The sequence below is a fragment of the Stenella coeruleoalba genome, assembly GCF_951394435.1.
Source record: "Stenella coeruleoalba genome assembly, chromosome: 15".
Lineage (NCBI taxonomy): Eukaryota > Metazoa > Chordata > Mammalia > Artiodactyla > Delphinidae > Stenella > Stenella coeruleoalba.
In genome coordinates, this window is record NC_137161.1 from 82,427,522 (window position 1) to 82,448,775 (window position 21,254).

At 48.0% G+C, this 21,254-nt stretch overlaps 1 protein-coding gene across 9 annotated transcripts in view; it reads right to left on the minus strand.

The window, feature by feature from the left end:
* Nucleotides 1-21,254, minus strand: part of TRRAP (transformation/transcription domain associated protein) — a 110,979-nt gene that overhangs the window by 40,154 nt on the left and 49,571 nt on the right. For all 9 annotated transcript variants that reach the window (XR_013831479.1, XM_079943865.1, XM_079943867.1 and 6 more), the window contains 19 exons: nt 17,811-17,930; nt 17,452-17,571; nt 16,903-17,067; nt 16,625-16,806; nt 16,199-16,397; nt 15,637-15,765; nt 13,631-13,897; nt 12,027-12,233; nt 10,827-10,985; nt 10,597-10,731; nt 10,123-10,233; nt 9,096-9,242; nt 7,460-7,673; nt 6,566-6,691; nt 5,983-6,129; nt 5,078-5,277; nt 4,400-4,521; nt 3,865-4,078; nt 1,767-1,946 (listed from right to left, as the gene is read on the minus strand). Coding sequence is in view for 8 of the 9 variants with exons in the window: in XM_079943865.1 (XP_079799991.1) it covers nt 1,767-1,946; nt 3,865-4,078; nt 4,400-4,521; nt 5,078-5,277; nt 5,983-6,129; nt 6,566-6,691; nt 7,460-7,673; nt 9,096-9,242; nt 10,123-10,233; nt 10,597-10,731; nt 10,827-10,985; nt 12,027-12,233; nt 13,631-13,897; nt 15,637-15,765; nt 16,199-16,397; nt 16,625-16,806; nt 16,903-17,067; nt 17,452-17,571; nt 17,811-17,930 (3,144 nt within the window). In the remaining variant the exon portion in view is untranslated. The remainder of the gene's footprint in view (nt 1-1,766; nt 1,947-3,864; nt 4,079-4,399; nt 4,522-5,077; nt 5,278-5,982; nt 6,130-6,565; nt 6,692-7,459; nt 7,674-9,095; nt 9,243-10,122; nt 10,234-10,596; nt 10,732-10,826; nt 10,986-12,026; nt 12,234-13,630; nt 13,898-15,636; nt 15,766-16,198; nt 16,398-16,624; nt 16,807-16,902; nt 17,068-17,451; nt 17,572-17,810; nt 17,931-21,254) is intronic.

A 21,254-nucleotide genomic window follows, 5' to 3' on the forward strand; every position in this document is an offset into this window, starting at 1 on the left:
GCCACAACTACTGAGCCTGCGCTCTAGAGCCCACGAGCCACAACTACTGAAGCCCACACACCTAGAGCCTGTGCTCCACAGCAAGAGAAGCCACCGCAGTGAGAAGCCTGCGCCCCGCAACAAAGAGTAGCCCCCACTCGCTGCAACTAGAGAAAGCCTGCGCGCAGCAACGAAGACCCAATGCAGCCAAAAATAAATAAATAAAATAAATAAAATGCAACATAGCTGCCTGGCTGTCTTGCTCATTCAGATTAATAATACTGTCAGGCCAATGCACAGAACCTTGCTGGCATGGTGTTTTACACAACTCATCCCCCAAAAAGAATGAACCTTATTTCTCTCTGAATTTTCTGGGAAGTCACAGTCAAAATCCAATCATCGGACTAGGCTCTAAGTCACGCTAGTGGCCATTTGGTGTGCGCCCTGAAAATGCAGAAGAATCACTTCAAAGCTGGTAATTTATTTCACACGGGAGGACGACAGAAAGAGAAAAAGATTCTATCACCAAATGACCTAGTGCTTAGCAACTAAGTGAAGAAAATTTTTATTTGTAAATAAAATAAGTGGATGTCTCACATACAGAAGAGGGTACCAACTACCCCTTTTAAAGCAAAGAGGGTACCCTCCTCCTTCAACACTGATTGGCTGTCTTCTAACACCCAACACTCCAGGCAGACTGAGCTTCCAAGGGCCAACACCCTAAAGGAAACAGCTTACAGACCAACACCCTGCGTGGTGTCAGCCACTCCACACGGGGTACTGACAGTCAGCAGCACCAAGGCTCTGCCCTGCCGGTCGGGTCTGGGCGCCACAGCCGCCCCTGCCAGGACTGGGTAGAGACACAGGAGGTTCACAGTAGGTGGACCGCGGAGCCAGCTAGAGCCACAGTTCCTTCATGATAGCGTCACTTCCTGGAGCAGTGCTTTGTAATACAACACGGGCTACCCCTGACTTGGGGAGAACAATCACCAAAGAGTAAAATACCCTTTGCTCAGCAGCACAGCCCATGACAAAGTGATCTCTCTCAAAATTTAACGATGAGACAAGGTGCTTATCGATTCTGCCTTTAAAAACATCTAACTGAATGGAAATAACCCAGTGTCCATCAACAGATGAATGGATATTATTCAGTCATAAAAATGAATGAAACCTTGCCATTTGCGACAACATGGATAGGCCTTGAGGGCATTATGCTAACTGAAATCAATCGTATGATTTCAATTTTATGTGTAGAATCTAAATACACACACACAAGCTCCTAAATACAGAGAACAGACTGGAGGCTGCCAAAGGCAGAGGGTGGCAGGCAGGTGGAATGGGTCAAGGAGTCAAAAGGTACGAACTTCCAGTTATAACCTGGGGATGTAACGTACAGCATGGGGACTGCAGTTAACAACGCTGTACTGCGTATTTGAAAGTTGCCCAGAGAGTAGGTCTTAAAATTCTCCTCACAAGGAAACACTTCTGTAACTACGTGTGGCGACGGATGTTGACCAGACTCACTGTGATGATCGTTTCGCAGTATATACAGATACCAGATCACTACACTGTACACCTGAGACGAACAGGATGTACGTCAATTATACCTCCACATTAAAGAAAGGAAAATATAAGTATTGAACACAGTACCACGTTCAGAGCTTTCAGGCAGAGACAGGTCTTAACACATTGCTCTTGCCCTAAAAATATTCTAAGGCTGATACAAAATTCTCCAACAGGGATGGGAGCCCTGCGGTGGAACGGTGGCACTGTGCGCTGGGCGTTACCTCCTCCTTGGACTCGCTGTTCTCCCGCTCCCGGGGCTCCTGCTTGACGTGTGTGACCATGGCGAAGGCCGCGCGGTCGTGGCTATCGGCCAGGTTGATGACGTTGGTGATGGATGGGAGCATGGCGCCCTGGCAGCTGGTCCCGATGGGCGTGCTCTTCTCACACACGGCCAAGAGGAGCTGGAGGGGGTTTGTGGGAGAGAAGACAAACCTGGGATGCACGCCTGGTGCTCCGGTGTGTGGACCCCATTAACCCCGAGTTGCCTCGACCAGCACGTGCTGATGACCCCAGTCCCCAGCTCGCTCTACACCCTCCAGCTTCGAAAGGAGTCTGGCCCTCTCTCCCAGCGGCCCCACTCGGGTACCCCTGACTCCGTGTCGAGGCGTAAACTGGGCATCTCTCTCCCTACCAGACAGGACTCCTCCCCTGTCCTCTCAGAGGCGTCTCCCAGGCAGGAGTGCAGCTGCTGTTGCTCCATCCGCCCATTTTCCCGTCTCTCTCGTCTCCCACTCACCTCACCGGGTCCTGCCGGTATCACCTCCTGAACAGCCAGGCAGCCGTCACCTCCTGCCCAGACACAGCTTCCTAACTCATCTCGACTTACTCTTCTCAAACTCATCTTATTCCACAAGCTGACGTCGGCACCCCCTCCCGACACCCCCAGGGGCTTCGCACAGTCCGCAGGGGATGGTGTGAGCTCCCTAGCGGGGCACCCATGAGGTAACAGTCCCCACGTGCACGCGACACCCCCGAGACTATTCCCCGAAGCCCCGATCCGGCTCACACCACCCCCGACCCAGCCACTCTTGCATTCTTACTGAACACCCACTATGTACTGTGTGAGGCCCTGGAGATTCGTTTGTCAACTTCACAGAGACAGTGCCCCCGCCCGGTGAGGCTGGAGTGTCAGAGGGAAGGACAAGACCAACATCAACACATAACACACACACGCTCATCGTGATGATGCAGCCCAGGGAATGGGCAGGCGACAGAGGATACAAGGGCGCCTGCTTCAGTTCAGCGTGGGTGTCAGGAACGTGGCATGTGTGAGAACCCGGGAGGCCAGTGAGGCTGGAGACTAACGAGCGGGGGCAGAGGGGCAGCACAGGGCGGGAGAGGGGCCAGCGAGTCGGTATCCTGGAGGTGGGGTCTTGTGCTGGGTACAAAGGCAAGGAGCGACACAGTCTGCTTTACTCTATCAGAACAAGTTTGCAACAGTAAGAACTGTGGCGGGCAGGAGAGAAGGTGGGTGAACACTAAGGACACCATTCCTGTCATCTTCGTGAGCCAGAGAGGGGAGGGAGAAAAGCGAGTGGCCTTGAACTGGTAACACCTGGCGATGGACCAGACACACAGGACGAAGGAGGCAGGACAGCAGGTTCCTAGCTGCGCCCTTCAGCCTGCCCTGTCCTCTACATGGTCCAATGTCTTTTTCGTCTTTGTCACTTCCTACCCCAGGGCTTGGCACCTAATGGCAATCGGTAAGTCTCATGAAAGAATGAAGAATAAATCAGGGAACTCTGCCCACTGTGTTGCCATTTGTGAAGTTCCAGATACTGCTATTTACAACACTAAGAAAACGTATACTCAGCACCAAAGGAAACATGCCAACAAGCTCTCACTGAAACCCAGTGCCACAATTCCCTTCTTTTCCCTCAAAGAGAATTTCACAACCTTGTCTCACTAGACAAAGTGGTCTGGTAACCTATTTGCACAGCATCGGTAACCTGCTTTGGAAAACCTAGGTGGCCTGATGCAGTATGTTTGTTGGTGATTAATCCAAAGAATGAAGCCAGAAGTTTGACTACAATCCCGTGAACAACATCAGAGACCATCTGAACTGCTGTCCCCTGAAACAGCCTGACCGTTCACACAGGGCCTCATCTCCAGCACCCTGGCCTCTTGCACTAAGGGGTCAGAGCCCATAGCGTTGTCAGGCTGGTCTGGCCTGGCTGCTCTACCCTTCCTGCTTTAAGTCTTTTCCCTTCCTACTAGAGATTAAAGCGGTCTTGTGGTAGAGATGTCTGATCTGTCTTTGCGTGTGTAGACACCCGGCCCCAGGCCCCCCACATGGACCATGAGCTGGGTCCGTCCTACCTCAATGCACTGCTTGATCCAGAAGTGGCTCCCCATGGCCTCCCAGTTCTGGGAGCAGGTCACGTAGAGCAGGCGCTCGTACACGCGACGCTTCATAGAGTTGTCGAAAACCTCGAAAAACTTGGCCCTGATGAGCGGCTGGGCGCAGCGCAGCCCAGAGAGAAAGGCAGGCTCAAGTTTCGCAGTCAGCTCGCTGCCAGAAAGCGTCTCATCCCTGCAATCCAAGGAATGACACCGAGATAGCAGAGCTACGCAGGACGGGGGACCCTCAGGCCGTAAGCAAACGAGCAGTGAACAAGTGGACACCAGCTTTCCGAAAAGCCTCCATGAAGGCCAAGAGTGTGTTCCAAATCGTCCTGGGCTGATGCAGCATTTGAGCAAAAAGGCTCATTAATGATGCCAAAGTATGTTATGTGATTTAAATGAACATTTAAAATTTAGATATAATGAGAAGATTAAAAAGTCACATTACTGGCTAGTCAGAGAGCACGCCAGGGACTGACACGAGCAACATTTGATTAATTGCCGTGATTACCTGTAGACGTAGTTAACAAGGTCTAAAAACTGTGCATTTAGTTCAAGGTCTTCTGGAAAACGCTTTTCGATGTAGGTCATCATTTTCACAAGCAAAATGGACTTCTCCCGGAGTGTAGGTGTCTGTACAAATTTGTTTTTTAAAAGAAAAGGTCAATTATTTCTGTTTGAAAAAAGACATGCTCCCAAGTATTTCAGCCATATGCTCTATCAATTTTTAAGCTCTTACGATCTTGTCAGGTAAAATAAGACAAGGCTGTTTCTAAATGGTTCTTCGGATGCTCAAGATCAAGACAGGTGCCAACATAAAAGCAACTAAACTAAAAAGCAAATCAGAAGTTTGAAAGCATCTTACTAAATCAAATAATAACCCCTCATCATTATTATTTTTGGCTTAACTTCACCACCATAGAAGACTAACAAGTAAGGTTCATTTAACGTTTTAACAGAAGTAAAACCTTATAAGATAAGTGACCAGTTATTCCAAATTTCTGTTTAAAATCTGTTAAGCACAGTGAGAAAAATCCACCGTAAGGGAAGATTCGGTGAACGCAAACACTGGAGAAAAAAATGTTTTGTTTGAGAACTTGCAGAAGAGCTTAGAATGCGACGCCTGAATTTCCTTTTACACACACAGGAAGATCACCTGGCCAGAGCACAGCCCCTCTTCGCAGCTCACCTGATTGGCTGCCATCGGGGAATTATTTTTAACCCATTCTTCCACAATTTTAACCACGGCCCGGAGCATTTTGGCATCGGGGGATTTCTCAATGAGGGAGGTCAGGATGGCCTGGATGAAGTTCTTCCTCATCTCCATGCTCATCACAGCTAGGCGCGTCTTCACCAGCTCCAGACTCAGCATCACCAGCTCACTGGTTCCTGCTCAAGCGGAGAAAGAGCCCAACGATCTCTACCAACTTGCCTGAGCAGGCAACCAACCACCCGCACTGCATGGCACTCTGGATTCTGCCCATTGCCTCCCCAAAATATCTTCTCCTGCAACTAGAGCTCTGGGATTTGAAGTGCCTCACGGCTTTCTGACTACTCCGCCTTGCCAGGGGGGCCCTATAAGAGCCTCCTCACAGGGGAAGGGATGATGGAGCTGGTGGGACCACTGCAGGAAGCCCCGCATACAGCCAAGCCCTGAAGTCACATGCATGGCACTGGTGCTCCGAGGGGCAACTGGAAGAGTGACAACCGCAGCTCCCTGCCACACACCAACATATCACCGATTCCTGAAGCTCACAGCTCAGGTCTGGAACCAGTGACTTAATTCTTCTTCAGAAATAATAGTTTTGATAATAGCAACCTCTGTTTTGTAGCAAAATTGTTAGATAACTCTCATCTAGTGATGAATGTTGCTCAAATTTCTTCATTCTTACATTCACAATCTTTAAATCAGTTCATTTTAAAAGTGAGTCTTTTTATGGTTGTAAATGAAATGCTCAGAACCTCTTTGTGAAGAGCAAATGATACTGAACTGCATAAAAACAACAGACATTCGTGTTGGCTTTAGAATCTAATCACAGCCGGCACGTTTAGGTGTTGAAGCCTCAGGGAAGAACACGGGGCCGAGCCTGTCACCTGAGGTTGCTTCCGTGCTGCCCGAGGTGGCCTGCGGGCTCAGGTGCTCTCGGACCATCTTCTGCAGGGAGCGCATGAAGACCGAGATCAGCCTGTCGATGTAGCTTGGGTTGTTGCTGCAGGCAGACTTGAGGATCATCAGGGTCCCTGAAAGGTAGAGAGTGACAGGTGCTTTTTGAGAAAGGTCTTAAAAAATTGAGTAATTCACAAAAACGTACTACTTAAAACATTAAAAAATGTGCTAGACAAAAATGTGCCATTTCTGACAGAAGTACAGGTTAATCCCAAATGTCAGCATTACAGGTGACCCTTAAACAACACAGGTTTGAACTGCATGAGTCCACTTACGCATAGCTTTTTTTCACTAGTAAATACTACAGTGCTACACGATCCGGGGTCAGCTGAATCTGTGTACAAGGGGCTGCGGACACGAAGGAACCATGTAAAATATACAGAGAGCCGACTGTAACTCATAAGAAGATTTTCGCCTGCAAGGGGCCAGCGCCCCTCGACCCCAGAAGGAAAAGCTTATCCAGTGCACAGCTGGACCACGCTGGGAAAACCACGATGGACACACGCTCACCAAAGAGCTGGGAGGGGTTGGCGCTGGTGGCCTTCTCGTAGTTGGTGAGTCCCTCATAGATGACTTTGCCCACCGCCGCGTAGAGGCACTCCAGCTCCTCGTACTTGGAGGCCACGCTCGAAGTGCCTGAAACAGTAGTGGGAACCTGGGCTCTGGGGTCCGGCTCGCGGGCCTGGCCAGGCTCTGGGACGCTAACTCTCCTCAGGCTAGCATTGAGCTTGGCTGTCTGGGACCTGCTGTGACTGACACAGGCACCTCTCACCGCAGGACGCGTGGTTCCCAGTTTACAGAGCTCAGTAACCACCTTTCATGCCACCAAGCCTCGCCTGAATACCCTAAATACACTTACATATGAGACGCCAAAATTCTACCTTGTAAGATGTTCAGCAACTGACAACATATTTTAACCTAGCTTCCTTTAAATACCATATGGAAATGGTATGTTCAGCTGATGGAGAAAACTATTTCCAAAGCAGACACAAAACTGCTAATGCAGACTGCTACCATGAAGTTTTTACGTCAACTTCTTCTTTTTTTTTTTTTTTGTGGTATGTGGGCCTCTCACTGTTGCGGCCTCTCCCGCCGCAGAGCACAGGCTCCGGACGCGCAGGCTCAGCAGCCATGGCTCACGGGCCCATCCGCTCCGCGGCATGTGGGATCCTCCCGGACCGGGGCACGAACCCGCGTCCCCTGCATCAGCAGGCAGACTCCCAACCACTGCGCCACCAGGGAAGCCCTCAACTTCTTTTAAAGAAAGTTTAAAGGTACAAAGAAAAGCAGAATAATAAAATGCTCACTATAGTAACAGGAGGATGAGCATTCTCAGCTAACAAGCTCTGTGCCCACCCATCCACTCGGAAAGAAAGAAAGGCGCCAACAGCAAAGGTCACATACTTGGCTCCGTTGGGAAAATACTCATGAGGCGTGAAAGAAGGCTGTGGACGGCTCGTAACACTTTGGTGTTTCCGCACGTCATACAGGCTGCGATTCCACGCTGCAGGGGTTTGAAGCTGCTCAGGATGGCTGGGGACTGCAGCACTGTCAGCAAGAAGCTCAGCACTTCCAATCCTGTGCATATGTTTCCATAGTTCACTTGACTGGGCTGCTCCTGGAACGGAGAACACAGGCCACACACAGATGAGATAAACAGTACAGCAAATTACAAACAGAAACCAAGCGAAATTAAAACTACACGTGTCAATAAGTACTTGGAAATGAAATAAACAACCACTGAAGAATAAACACATTAGATACATAAACGACCACCATATTTTATTAACACAGTAGGATTTCGTAATCTTCCTTTTAATAAATTTGCTTTAAATATTTAGTCAAATTCCCTTAAGCTCATGAAAGATATTAATATTCAATATTTAGTACTAAAATTTTGAAAATCACTAAAATCTGGTTTAAAAAGGCAACTGTTGCAATGAATTTTGCTTTTTTCTCACGTTTTTAGTTAAAATACACATATCCTTCCAAAAGGAAGTATCTTTGAAACTGTGTATCATGAAATCAATCGAAGAGATTGTCAGCATTAAAAAAGAAAGAAAGAAAAAAAAACCAAGAGAATAAAATAGAAAATAGAGTACAAGTTTTACAGTAAGGACTTAAGTTTGGCCTCACAACACGTGTCTGTGGCTGACGCACACACATGCCCTGCAGGTGCACCGTGTGTGTGCACTGCTGTGAGGCAGATCATGGGGAAAGGCAGGAAGTCAGTGTGAACAGACCCATCGCCCTCAGAAAACGTCAGCCTGTGAAGGGGCTGAACTTGATTCAATGGTGACTACATCTGATAGGAAAATAATTTGACCTTTCAAAGAGAAAAAGAGGAAAGAAATCTGCAAATAAGTTAAGCAGCAAGCATGTGCCGCAGACTCAGGGGGCCTATTACTCTGTTTCCATAACACCGGTTAACCTGTGTAGCCTTTCAAAAAACTTGAGCAATGATACTAATCTTTGCAGCACAAAATAACAAATGCTTACAGTAGGTATGATCATCCTGAGACCAAAAGCTTTCAAATTTCACCACAGAACTAGATAAACTGAACTGTATCCTGGTAATGAAATGGATAAGGCAAGAGAACAGCTTCTGCAACCTCCAGAAAATTACAGAATCGTGGTTTTTACAGAAACAAAAACAACCAAAAAATCCAACAAATAATCAGCCATCTGGGGCTATCTCTAGTTACCTGACTATACAGTGCTATGTCCATCATTCAATCTATTTTAAAAATTCAACTTTACTTTAAAGGTGGTTGCATAAGTCAACTAAAAATGTTTATTCCATGCCAGCGGGTAGGTGGGTTTAAGAAATTAATCTGTGAAAGGCAAGAGAACTATTCTGTTCTCTTGCCAACTCTCCCTGGGGTGGAGGTGAGAGCTGAAGATTTAGAGCCATTTTCAGCGAATGACACTCCCTCCTCATTAGCCAGCGGCCACAGGAAGAGGCGAAAGGGGCCATGACCAGCCGCGGGCAAGGAGATTGGGGTTGGTGGCCCGCCCGTGCCTGGGCCCTCGCACCTACCACGCTCATTAGCAGCTTGTCGAACCACTGGAGTTTGAGCTCCGACTTGGACCACATGTCTGGTCGCAAGGCTGTCTTCAGGAGAGTGACACACCGGCGGGACAGCACCTCCCCAGGAGACCCCGCAGTGCTGGTGTTGTCGTTAACCTGGAAGTTCACTCACGTTCAAGCCCGAGTTTCCCAGCACACGTGTTCACAGGCCTCTCACCAGCTGCTGCCCCGCGCCCTCCCCCCCAGCGCTCCACCTCCTCTCCTGTCTGACTCAACCTTGCCTCAACCCAGCTGTCTCTGCTCCCCCTGGGGACACTCCCTCCTCCCTCACAGTGGGTCAGTGGTGATCTGCACTCATTTGTGTGATTAATCCATCAGCTGGGCCTCCCAGGCCGTGCCCAGCACGCTGCAGCACACAGGAAAGGATCGGTTGAAGAGTTTAGAAGACTGTTTTCAGTACTTGGAGATCCTCAATAGTGTTGCAAGATATACTATTTTTTAATAATTATAAAAACTACTTTGTAAGGGAAATTTCAGTTACAAGCTTTTTTGAAATATAAAAATGAAGTTTCAGGAATTGATTCCCAACAACTCCATGAAAATATATTACTGATTTGAATGATAAATGCAAGTTATAAAGCAGCTGAACTACTAATGTTGTCCATAACTTATGTAGGTTGGGTCATCCCAACACCTTTATGACACAGATAACTCGAAAGTCAAGTGATCTGCCCAAGATCACTGAACTGCCATGTTTCCCCAACACCAAGATGCTACTATAAGCTATACCATTACTTCATCACCACTGAAAAAAAAATGTTTTTTTAAATCGTATTATAAAACACAGGCAGATTTCAGATATTAGCAAGTCACAAAATAAACGGAATTTGGTATGAAAGGGACAAAACTAGCTCTCAGACCCTGGTTTGTCTATTTCTTTTTCGACCAAACCATCACAGACAATCAAACTCACTGGAGCCTATCAAGCAGCCTTTGTTCAGAAGGATCCCTAACCTGAGACACACAGATACCACACCTGACAGGCCACGCGGATGAGGAAGTTCACCACGGTGTCCGTGTGCTGCTTGTCAATGGGCTTGGCAAGGAGGGAGTCCGCACCTGGCAGAGACTGGCTCCGCCCAAACACCTGGAGACAGAGGGAAGAGAGTTCTCAACAGCGCAGCCCACTAACTGCACGCGGCCCTCCTCCCCGGGGCAGACCCCATCCTGGACGTCAGGGACACCACTGGCGGGCATGGTCTCCGCAGAAGGACAAGAAAAGTAGCCGTGGAGAAAGTATGGGGTAGCCATGGAGAAAGTATGGGGAGAAAGTATGGTGACCAAGGTCCAGGAAGCCAGCAATGTGGGACATCGTGGGGTTTCTAGCTGTGGGCGCAGCCTTTCCCAGCTGTCCTGCTGGCATGGCGCCGGGCACTCGGCCCACATTCAAAGTTTGTTGGATAAATGAACCATAAAAGGCGGCACTCGCAGCCTGTGCACGTGCTCTTACTGCGCTGATGGCTCCCGTCGCCGTCCTGAAGCGCTTCACTTCCTGTGCAGAGTCCACCGACAGGCCTCTTTTAATGGAAGATGAGACAGAGTTGACTCCTTCTCCACTTGTATTTGGGTCCATGTCTGCATCCGGCTTAAAGAAACACACACACACTTGACCTTCCTGATTGTTGTCCAGGGAGAGGCATAAAGAACAGTCAGGGAAGACTCGAGGGGCTGACGCCCTACCTGCTGGTCCTTGATCCTCTGCAGCTCCCACTTGATGACGACTTCGGACAGGTCCACGGCCAGCCGCCTCTGCTCGATGGTGACGCTGGGTGTGAAGCCCAGCCTTTGCATGGCGCTGACCATGTGCTGCACCAGGTGGTGCCGCACCGGGTAGTACACCTGCGGGCGCGGGCCAGGTCACGCCAGGGACACTGCGTGCCGCCCCGCACGCACGCCCACGTAACCCACCTCGGCCCCAACACACACAGCCCAACCTCCTGCCCAAGAATTCTGAACCATAACTTTAGCAAAGAAATTCTCATCACCTTTTGTATGTGTGTTTACCACTCCCCCTCCCCCCTACTGAGTCCCAACATAAGAGCGTGTTTCAGCCTTTTAGGACCATCTTTAAAAAATGCTGAACACCGAATTATCTTTAGGTAGGCAAGTCTAGTCACGTGTGTTAAACTTCAGACTTGATGTCATACAAATTAGCCATGCCAAGAGGCAAATTCCCAACTCTAAAAGAGCTGGCTGTAAAAGAATTAGCTTTTAACTCAATCCTTTCTCCTTTACCCAAACATCTACAAGGAATATCTACATATAAATAAATCCAACAAAGGGGGTGATCTGGTTATAGAGAAGGAGGTGCCAGCGACACCTTCAAGCCAAGTTACCAAAATCTAGAGTTAATGACAACTACCTCCCACCTTAGAGCAACAACTCATCTGTATTCGTGGACAACTGAGTACAGCTGACCCTTGAACAACACAGGGGTCAGTGGTGCCCACCCCTGACAGAGTCACAAACGCAAGCATAAACTTTACAGTCGGCCCTCTCCATCCGTAGTCCCACATCTACAGATTCAACCAAGCACAGAACATGTAATACCGTAGTACGTTTATTGAAAAATATCTGCATGTAAGTAGACCCACACAGTTCAAACCCTTGTTGTTCAAAGGTCAACTGTACTTACAAGAAAAATGCCATCTTAGCAAAAAGCTTGTACCAGGGACACATTCTCTAAACTACAGCAATTTCCATGTTGATAAGGCCATACACATACCCATACTAACCAATGGATCAGAATTACCTTTACTGAAAGATGTATGACCACCTTATTATTGCAGAAAACGGAGACAGGTGAAACTTCAAAGCAAATGCCTGACAGGGTATTTGCTCTGAAGCAATCGACATCAATCTACAGTATTTCCTACACACCTTGAAGTGCTGCACTATCAAATGCAAAATATGAACCAGCTGGGGGACAGTGTGCCCCTCCTCCACGATGATCTTCCTCGTCCAGTGGGTCAGCATCTGGTGCCCGTCCTCCATTCGGGCAGGCACCGCTGGAGTCAAAATAGCCATCGCCTGCCTGACAATTGCTCGGGCTTCCATTGCATGGGCCTTGAGAAGACTGTGAAAAACCTAAGACAGGACAGAAATACTGATAGAATGAAGGTTTTAAAAAACAAGATAAAAACAATCACTTAGAACTAAGGCATGATATTTCTGCAAAACACTTTAAAGAAATTCCTTAGGGCTCTCTTATTAGGAAAGACCGCGGTAGTTACGTTCTCTTTTCATTCGGTTTTGATGAACATGCTTGCTCTAACATTTTCTGAGCACCTACTATGTGCCCGTGCTGAACTAGGGTGGAGCATACAAAGACGACCAGGACCCAGCTCCTCTGGCGTAACCAGTGGGAAGTCGGTTGAGGGATACAGATCATTTTACTCCAGCCTCAGGGTAGAAAATGGAGTGAAAGGGGCCACTCTCAGAGACAGTGCTGAATTAGTTCACGTGAAGGTCTGACGGAAGTGAGGTCATGGGAACACAGACCAGCCGACTGGCACTGTGGGTGGAGGGGACAGGATGGGGGCTGGAAACAACAGAACTTGCTGAGCCTGCATGCCTGGGAGAATGACAGGGTGTCACAGATGCCCCTGGGGTCTCTGGTCCAGAGAAGTTCCCAAGAGGGAGTGGTCAGAGGAAACAATCAAGAGTGACTCACAGGACAGGACAAGAGCCAGCACTTACCAGGTGCTTAATGGGACAGACAGGCTGAGTGCTCAAGTGCATGATTACATTTAACCCTTACACAGGGACAGTGACGAACTCAGTCAGAGTCATGGAACTCAGGAGTGGAAGAAACAAAACTCAAACTCAGCCTGCCTGACATCAAAGCCTAACCCACTGAGCAATGCAAGGAACAAGTGCTTCAGGTCGTCAACCCGAAGAGGGGTTAGGAGACAAGGGTTCAAGAGTGCCTACTGTCTGTCTTTAGCTAAGGCGTGGGCCGGGGCCCTTGACTGACACATTTTCACGGAACAGGTAGAGAAGCATGAGGCGGACAAGGCAGACACTGTCTTATTTCAAAAGCAAGGCTGCAGAGGAAGGAGCGGGCAGAGCAAGAACAGGGAGGAAGGGTGAGAATGAATCGTCGTGGACGTTTCACAGTCACAAAAAGACGGCAGAGAGGAGCATTTTTTTTTTTTTTTTTTTTTGCGGTACGCGGGCCTCTCACTGCTGTGGCCTCTCCCGTTGCGGAGCACAGGCTCCGGACGCGCAGGCTCAGCGGCCATGGCTCACGGGCCCAGCCGCTCCGCGGCATGTGGGATCTTCCCGGACCGGGGCACGAACCCGCGTCCCCTGCATCGGCAGGCGGACTCTCAACCACTGTGCCACCAGGGAAGCCCAGAGAGGAGCATTTTTAAATGTACTGGGAAGGACAATAAATAGGGAAGCAGGCTGCGCTTGCGCTCGTCCGCGGAAGCAGCATGTGCGCGTGGTGTCGGGTGGACGGCAGGGAGCCCGCTGAGTACCTGCAGGACTATCTTCTTGTGTATCGCAAACTTGGCGATAATGTGGGCCAGCAGCAAGTGGCCGCTGTACTTGCAGGCGGGGTCCACGCAGGCCTTGGAGAGCAGGCAGGGCCACGCGAAGGTCATGAGGCGGCGCAGCTTGCTGTTGCGGTTCTTGTTGTTGTCGTGGACGTGGTGGGGTGCGTGCTCCACCAGCAGCGTGGCAAACTGCAGCAGGTAGATGCGCAGCGAGTCCAGCATGTCCGCCTGCTTCTCCGGGTCCAGGACCTGCGAGAGCACGAGCACAGGATGCACTTCTGGTCTGCTACCTCTGAAAGGTCACTCGACAAGTCTAAGCCTTGAAACACACAAACTCTCTCTCTCTCTCTCCCCCCGCACAAAATATTAAGCTCCACCGTGATGGACTCAACGACGTCACATCAATTTTCCTTTATTACATACAGATGACAAACTCGATACATTTATTTTAATGATGAAAAAAGGGGCAGGCTTAGAAGTCAGAATGCAGTGGGCAAAGGGGCTTGAGGTAGAAAAGGAATACTAGCTCTTCAATGTAAGGTGATTCAGGACTGAGTTTCTTAATTTCCAAGTAATTGAGAATCTTTTTCGAGTCAACCATTAATTACCTTGTCCTTACTTTTTAGTATTATCAGAAAATGTTACCTACCAAAAAATCTGTTTTTTAAAAAACTGTTATGCTTTCCTATGCAATCAAGTATGTGACAGATTTTTCCATGTGTTTCATGAATATAAGAAGAAAATGCGCACTCTGAGGAACATGTTACACGTCCCTAGTGAGTCAAGCATACTGACTGCACCATCCAGTAAGTACCCTAACCACCTTCTGCCTCTCAGAGGACCCGCCAGAATAAAGTCTCCCACAATAACTGTGTTTTCACCAGGGTGCCCTCTCCCCTGGATGTGCTGCCTCACGGCGGCCCCTCCCAGGGCGCCAGCCTGCCCCGCACCATTTATCCCCATCGACGCTTGAGATCCCAGCTCCTCACTTGTGCCGAGTCGGCAGCGTCTGGCCCCAAGGACACAGCCTAGAGAAGGCAGTAAACAGGAGGGGCCGAGTCCGGGTCACCATCTCCCCACAGCTGCCCAGAACAAGGCAAATATCAGTATGTGGACCAAAGATAATTCCTTGGGCTCAGCTCTCACTTCCACAGGAGGGTGGGCGTGGGGTCAAAACTGCAGGAAGGAGGGCCGTCCTAAGGGACAAAGACTACAGGAGGCCCAGCGACCTGTCCATGTGAACAGCACTCCCTCTGCCTGGACCCCAGGACGGAGCAGTGAGGAAACCACTGTGTCCTCTCCGAGGGCAGTGACTCACCGGTGGCACACTACAGGCGGGAATGCCCACGGCTCACAGCGCTCCACCACCAACCGTGCACAAACACTCAGTGCAACAACCTCAAGGCACACTCGGCATCTGCCGGTGAAGTTCAATAGCCTAATGGCAGAGGACAGCCGAGGCACCATGGGAAACACAGCACAGGCATTCCTCAAGCAGACACTTGATTCCAAAAGCCTCACTAGTGCAAACTGGAAACACTATTGTAAAAGTGCTGAGACCCAAGCTAACTTCAGACACCCTAGTGCCACAACGACGTTCATGAACTTGGCAGCAAAGGGGTACAGCGGCAACTGGATCCAGTCTAATATTCTCACTGGCTTCTAGGGGATTCTTTTGCAAAGCTAAAGATGTAAACAGATCTTGAAAACTCTACTGACCAGCAATAGAGGTTTCTACAAAACAAATGTGACCTCTGAATTTTTCACTGAGATATATGCTGTTTCTCACTGCAATCTATTAATGCGGAAAAGATAATTCATTCCAAATGGAGGCCGCCTTAATAAATTCACTAGTAAGGATTACAATGTTCTGCTACAAATTAACGCAGTCATGAAAAATAAAAGCCTTAGGGAAATAAGCTTATTTCCTTGAACCTGTCACATCTCCCAAGTTACTTTTCAGGCCAATGCATGGTTAGTGATGTCACCTTGGTTATAAACACACTGGTGATGCTCTCCGGGTTATCGCCTTCTGGATTGGGAGGTCCTAAGAGCTGCTCTCCTTCCCCCTTCTCAAAGCTGTATAAGAAAGCAGGATTCAAGATATGCTGCAGAACCTACAAAAAAATTTTACAATGAAGGAGAAGGAAAACAAAGCCATGCTCTCTATCTCTTTCACTAGGTGAAAGAGACCACCAGCTTGGTTATGCTGCACCATCAAGTTAGACTTCAATCAAGGGTGCAGCTAATAATCCTGTCTTTTATTACAATGGCAACTGTAAAGGTAGGTTAAAAACTTGAGGGAAAGAGACATTGGCCTGGTTCACTCTTCTCACCTCAAACAAGTTGTTTTATAAAAACAAGGGAACTAACAAACTACTCGTCAACACTGGTTCACGGGTGGACCTGCCTTATGTTTCCCAACAATGAAATTTTCCTCATAAACGGCCCAGACGAGGAAAGGCACAGCAGAACACAAGTAGTGCCCTTGGCTCCCTAGAAAACGAGCCCAAACGCCGTGGCTTCTCCCGCAGTAACAGTGGGACCCACCTTGGCTTTCAGTTCATCTCCGAAGTTGGGGTCGTTGAAGTCCACAAAGCGAAAAAACAGGGCACGTTTTTGAGCAATGCTGTAATTTTTGGGAATCTCCTCCTCCGTATACTCTTTTAAGAACGTCATGTTGCAGAGGAAACGACCAGTGAAGGCCCGGAGCAGCTGGAACAGCAATTCTATGTCTCCGTAATTCCTTCTGAAGGGTCAAAATAAGAAGGCAGGTTAAATTATGGCAAATTTCATAACTATGTTTGATGCCCGACTTGCTTTTGAGCAGCTCAAAGTTACAGCCCGTCCTCTACAACAAATGCGATGACACACATGCAGTGAGCCAGCTATGCAGAGCTCAGGGAGGAGCAGCTCAGGGAGGAGGCTTATCGGGGAGAGCAGGCCACTTGGTGCAGAGCGCCCAGGTGCACCCACTTGCAGTAATTCAGTAGACAGTAGGCCAGCAGCTTGGGCTCCTTCCAGTTGGTGGCAGCCATGTTCTCCTTCCGGTGTCTTTCTTGGAAGGTTTCGCTGACCCACACACGTCTCAGCTGGCTCACCAGAGAGTGCTGATTGGCCAGCCAGGAGTCATCGTTTTTAACTATAATACTAATGATCTGTCAAAGAAAAGACAATGAGGATGCTGACAGGGTTCTCCCTGAGTCTTGACTAAACGTCTAAGACGTCGGGTGCCTGAGAGAGAGCCGTGCTACCTTGATGGCCTGGAACTGCAGGTCCAGGCGCAGGGTGCTGGTACTGGGTGAGCCAGGGCGCACGGCAGTCTGGGTGCCGCCGGGCAGCAGCAGCGTGATGAACCGGTTGGGGTTAGCTGCCAGCACGTCTCGAAGAGGTCTGGCATCTTTGTGCTTTAAAAAACTCTGAAAACAAAGCAAAATAAACAGCTGTTTTAAGTTAATCAAAACCCACAAAATGTTGAAATGATATAAACTCTAAGGTTCTTCCTAAATCTCTCAAGGCAGGCAAAAAAAAATAAAATCACTGTAAGCACCCTCTTTAAAAAGTGCTTTTTAGACAATAATCACACCCTGAGTTTCATAATCCTAGCAGCTCATTCGTTCATTACCACCACCAAAATCCTACAGAGAGGGATTCCTGGACTTGAGCTTTTCACATACACAACAATGTTTCTAATACTCAAATACATTAGAGAAAAATAAAGCCAGGACACTGAACAGCGATATATAAATTCCAGACTGTCGAGCATGGTGGCAGGGACCCCGACCCCAGCCCCGGGCTCCCACCATGAACATCCTGCTCCACTGGGGGTCGTTCAGCGTGGCTTCCATCATGAACAGCTCCACCGTCTGCGAGGGATGGCGGGTCAGGAACTTGATCAGAGGCTCTCTGAACGGACTGCCGGCCTAGAAAACATGTGGTGAAAACTGGACCTTCTGGGGGTTTGAGGCTCTTCTGTTCTAGCAACCTCACACGGTTCCAATGTGCATTTCTCCCCCTTGTAACTGGAGTGCACCCACCGTAAGCAAATATTAACACCCAGTATCTTTATACTGTTAGATTAACCCATCTAAAATATGACAGTGAAAACATTACAAGCAATAGATGGAGGAAGAATTAGAATTAGCCCGCGTTTGACCATTACCTCGATCAACATAGCACGTTCTGTTTTCATTACGACCTCTAACAAAGGCTTGACCAGAGTTTGAGGTGCAGCTGGGATCAGATGAAAAAGGTTTATGATTGCCGAACAAATTTTCATTTCCTGATGAAGAAGACCAGAAATTATAAAATAGGCCAATTAATTTTGCCAGCGAGAGATACCAACATCACTACAGACCCTGCTAGGCTCTAGCTACATTTGCAAGGTTAGCCAACAGAAGCAGAGTTAACATGTATCAATAGAAAGCCACAACTCACCAATCTCAGATTACAGCTGTGGCCTAAGGAAACTACCTGCCCTTGGCCTTCAGATTTCATCTGTCAGTGGAGGGGAGAGGGAGCTGACTGTGCACCTCGGTGATGGTGCTGTCTTTGCTTTCACGCACACTGACAAGTGTTGAAGTGACCTTTCGGGCTGCCGAGGTGAGCCCAGCAGGGGCGGGGGGTCATGCCCATGGCCATGAGCATTAGGATTCCCTCACGTTGCCGTGACATCACGGGGTCTTCCCAATGCACTAAGTTCTGAGGGCACAGACTTCTTTTACCCTCAAAACTTAGCACAAAGTCCTCAAAAAAAATACTTGAAGTATTTACCCTGGAAATTAATTATCAGCGTAAATAAATGACTGACTGTGGTTCTAAAAATTTATCAACCAGGCCTGAAAATAAAGCTGACAAACTGCTTTACGGAATCATATGCAAAACGTGGAATGCCAAGAATTTTGCATTTTTTAACGTGCTAACAACTCAGCGGCCAATTACTGAGTGTCATTCCGACTTTCCATTCACAGTGTCAGTTCCCACGGTTTTGTGTCCGCCATTCAGGCCACGGGGAAGGGAAGACTCCCTGATGTCCCATCCTGGGTGGCGGGTAATCGGATACCCGTGACTCTAAACCAGTAAAATGGGGATGATAAACGCCAGTCAGGAGGGACCACGTCCCGGCAGCACTGGAGATACTTCTCAAAATGTCTCTTTAAGCCAAAAGGCAAAACAGTGCGACGGGTAAGAAATGAGAAAAATCAGCTCAGCGTTGCTCCCATGCCTCCTCTAGAGTTCTCTTCTACAGTGTTTCCAAGTTTTCAGGCAGATTAAGTTCTACACTGAAATTAGAATAACCTTCTAACAATGGTACTTTCATCTTAAGGGTTTTCGTTTTCAAAGCACTGTCATGAAATCACTTCTGGCCTTCACGTCACCACCGGAAGGCAGGAATGACAGGTATTACCATCCCCATTTTACAGAAGAGGGAACGCTCAGGGCTAGGCTGTTCAAAGTCAGTGTCGTGACCACCACAGTGTGGTATGCGTGAGAGACATACACAGGGGCCTGGGTGCAGGGGGAGCAAGGAGGTTTCAGTTTGAGGCAGCTGGCCAGTCAGAGGAAATAGAACTCCTCCCTATTTCTAGCAGGTCTAATGTATTCTTTGTGGCATTTCCTCTCAAGAGGTTGTTAGATGCATGAGCTCATACAAACATTATGAGAGCAAAACCCGGCTGGATCAGAAATATTGGGATATTGCAATTCTAGCACGTAGAAAACCAGAGAACTTAGAATCTTGCTTAAAGACGTCCTAATAGAAAACATGCGTGGCACCCGGACAGTTCACGGCAATGGTACTAATACAACTCTGCCACAGACAGACAGTACAGCTCACTGCACTCAAAGGCACGACACACTCTGTCCACCACAGAACCACAAGTCACAGCAAAACCAAGTACAACAACGACCCCTCCTGCACTTCCACTGAGATTCTCACCTCTACCCCTTCCACGGCAGGCTGAACCAAAACAAAAATTACAGCATGAAAAAAGGCAACGGAAAGGTAAAAAGAAAAGAAAACAAAAGAAAAGAAAATATAAACTGTTCTTCACATTGCAAGTCATAAACTGACTTTTAATAGGTTGTTCTCACCTCAAACTGACAGAATGGAGACAAGGAACATCTCCCGCACTCTGAAATGCTTTCCTGAGGATGGGGAGGAAAATCATCTTTTTTTCTATTTATGTTATTTACACAGAACTTCCCATATACTCAATACACAGTAAGGATTATTGGGGTAAACAAGACAGTAAAGACACAATTATCAGAAAGCACATAATAATTAACAAATGCTCAACAGCAAAAAATACACCTTCCACCCTTCAGATGTCAAAACAGCCCTTCTGATGGTGTCACATGGAGTGTATTCTTCCCTAAATCAAATTTTTAAAAAAGGAGTTTTGGAATTCTTGTCTAGGGGGAGAAACTGTAAGACCCTGTTGTATGCAAATACATTAAAAAAAACTGTTTTGTTTAGAGTGAGTAATTCAAGATTATACGTGAAGTGCTGATATTTTAAAAAACCTCTTTCCCAGCTGGAGTTGGAAGAGGACCGGGGGTTTAATCCCCATCAATTAGGCATGTTTGAGGCCAGAAGAACCCAGAGGCCGTGATGCCACTCACTGGATACTTAGGCTATCCTGAGAAGGGTGTGTGTGTGTGTGTCTGTACACATAGTGTAACAGGTGGTCATGAGTTTTCCCCTGTAAGTTCAATGCCAAACAGGTAAACCTTCCTAAACGTGATGACAATGCAAAACCCTGATCATCAGGGGTACCCGATGTTATGGGGAGCTTTTATTTATTTTTATTCAACTTTTAACATGTCATTGGTTATAGTTTCTCAACTGGGCAATGTTATTTGGGGATCTGACCAAATAAACTACTTTCCAAGACCCATTCCTAATCTGTGGAGCATTCATAAAAACTATCAGAGCTCAAGGGCAGAAAGGAGGCTTGGCCCTGAGCTGAGGTCATGAAGCTGTGGCCACACTGCCTTGGACCCCAAACACCATAGCCCCTGAGCTGAGAGCCGCGGCCTTCCTCAGCAGTGGGACGTTCCCAGGCTCTCGGGGTCATGCTCATATGTTGATCGACAGGCTTCAGCAGGAAGGGGCTCAGGGACCTCCCAGTGCCCACGGCCCCACCCCCTATGCAACTGACCCCCCATCCCACATGAGCTGCAGTAAAAGTTTATCTTTTTGATCGAATGGAAGTCATTCATCTACCCACTAGGGTTTAAATGTTTATTCTAGAACTGGCTATATGTTTCAGAGAATTAACAACTAACTGTAAAAACAAATAATAAATTTAGAGCAAAAATACCTAACAGATGAGAGATGGGGAGGGAAAGTACAGAGGCACTTGCACCTACGCCCAGGAGCTCAGGCTTTTAAAATACACTCTGCTGTCCCCCATGAAGATTTCCTGATTTTTTCCCTATATATATAGAAATAACAAACCTTCAGAGAGGTCATGGATGGTTTAACACGCCTAAAAAAAGTTCAAGATCCTGTTTTAGTTTTGCTTGTTGGCTGTTTAGAAGCAGCAGGAAACAAGACTCACATAAACAAAACACCTTGACATAGAATGGTCAAAACAAAGCA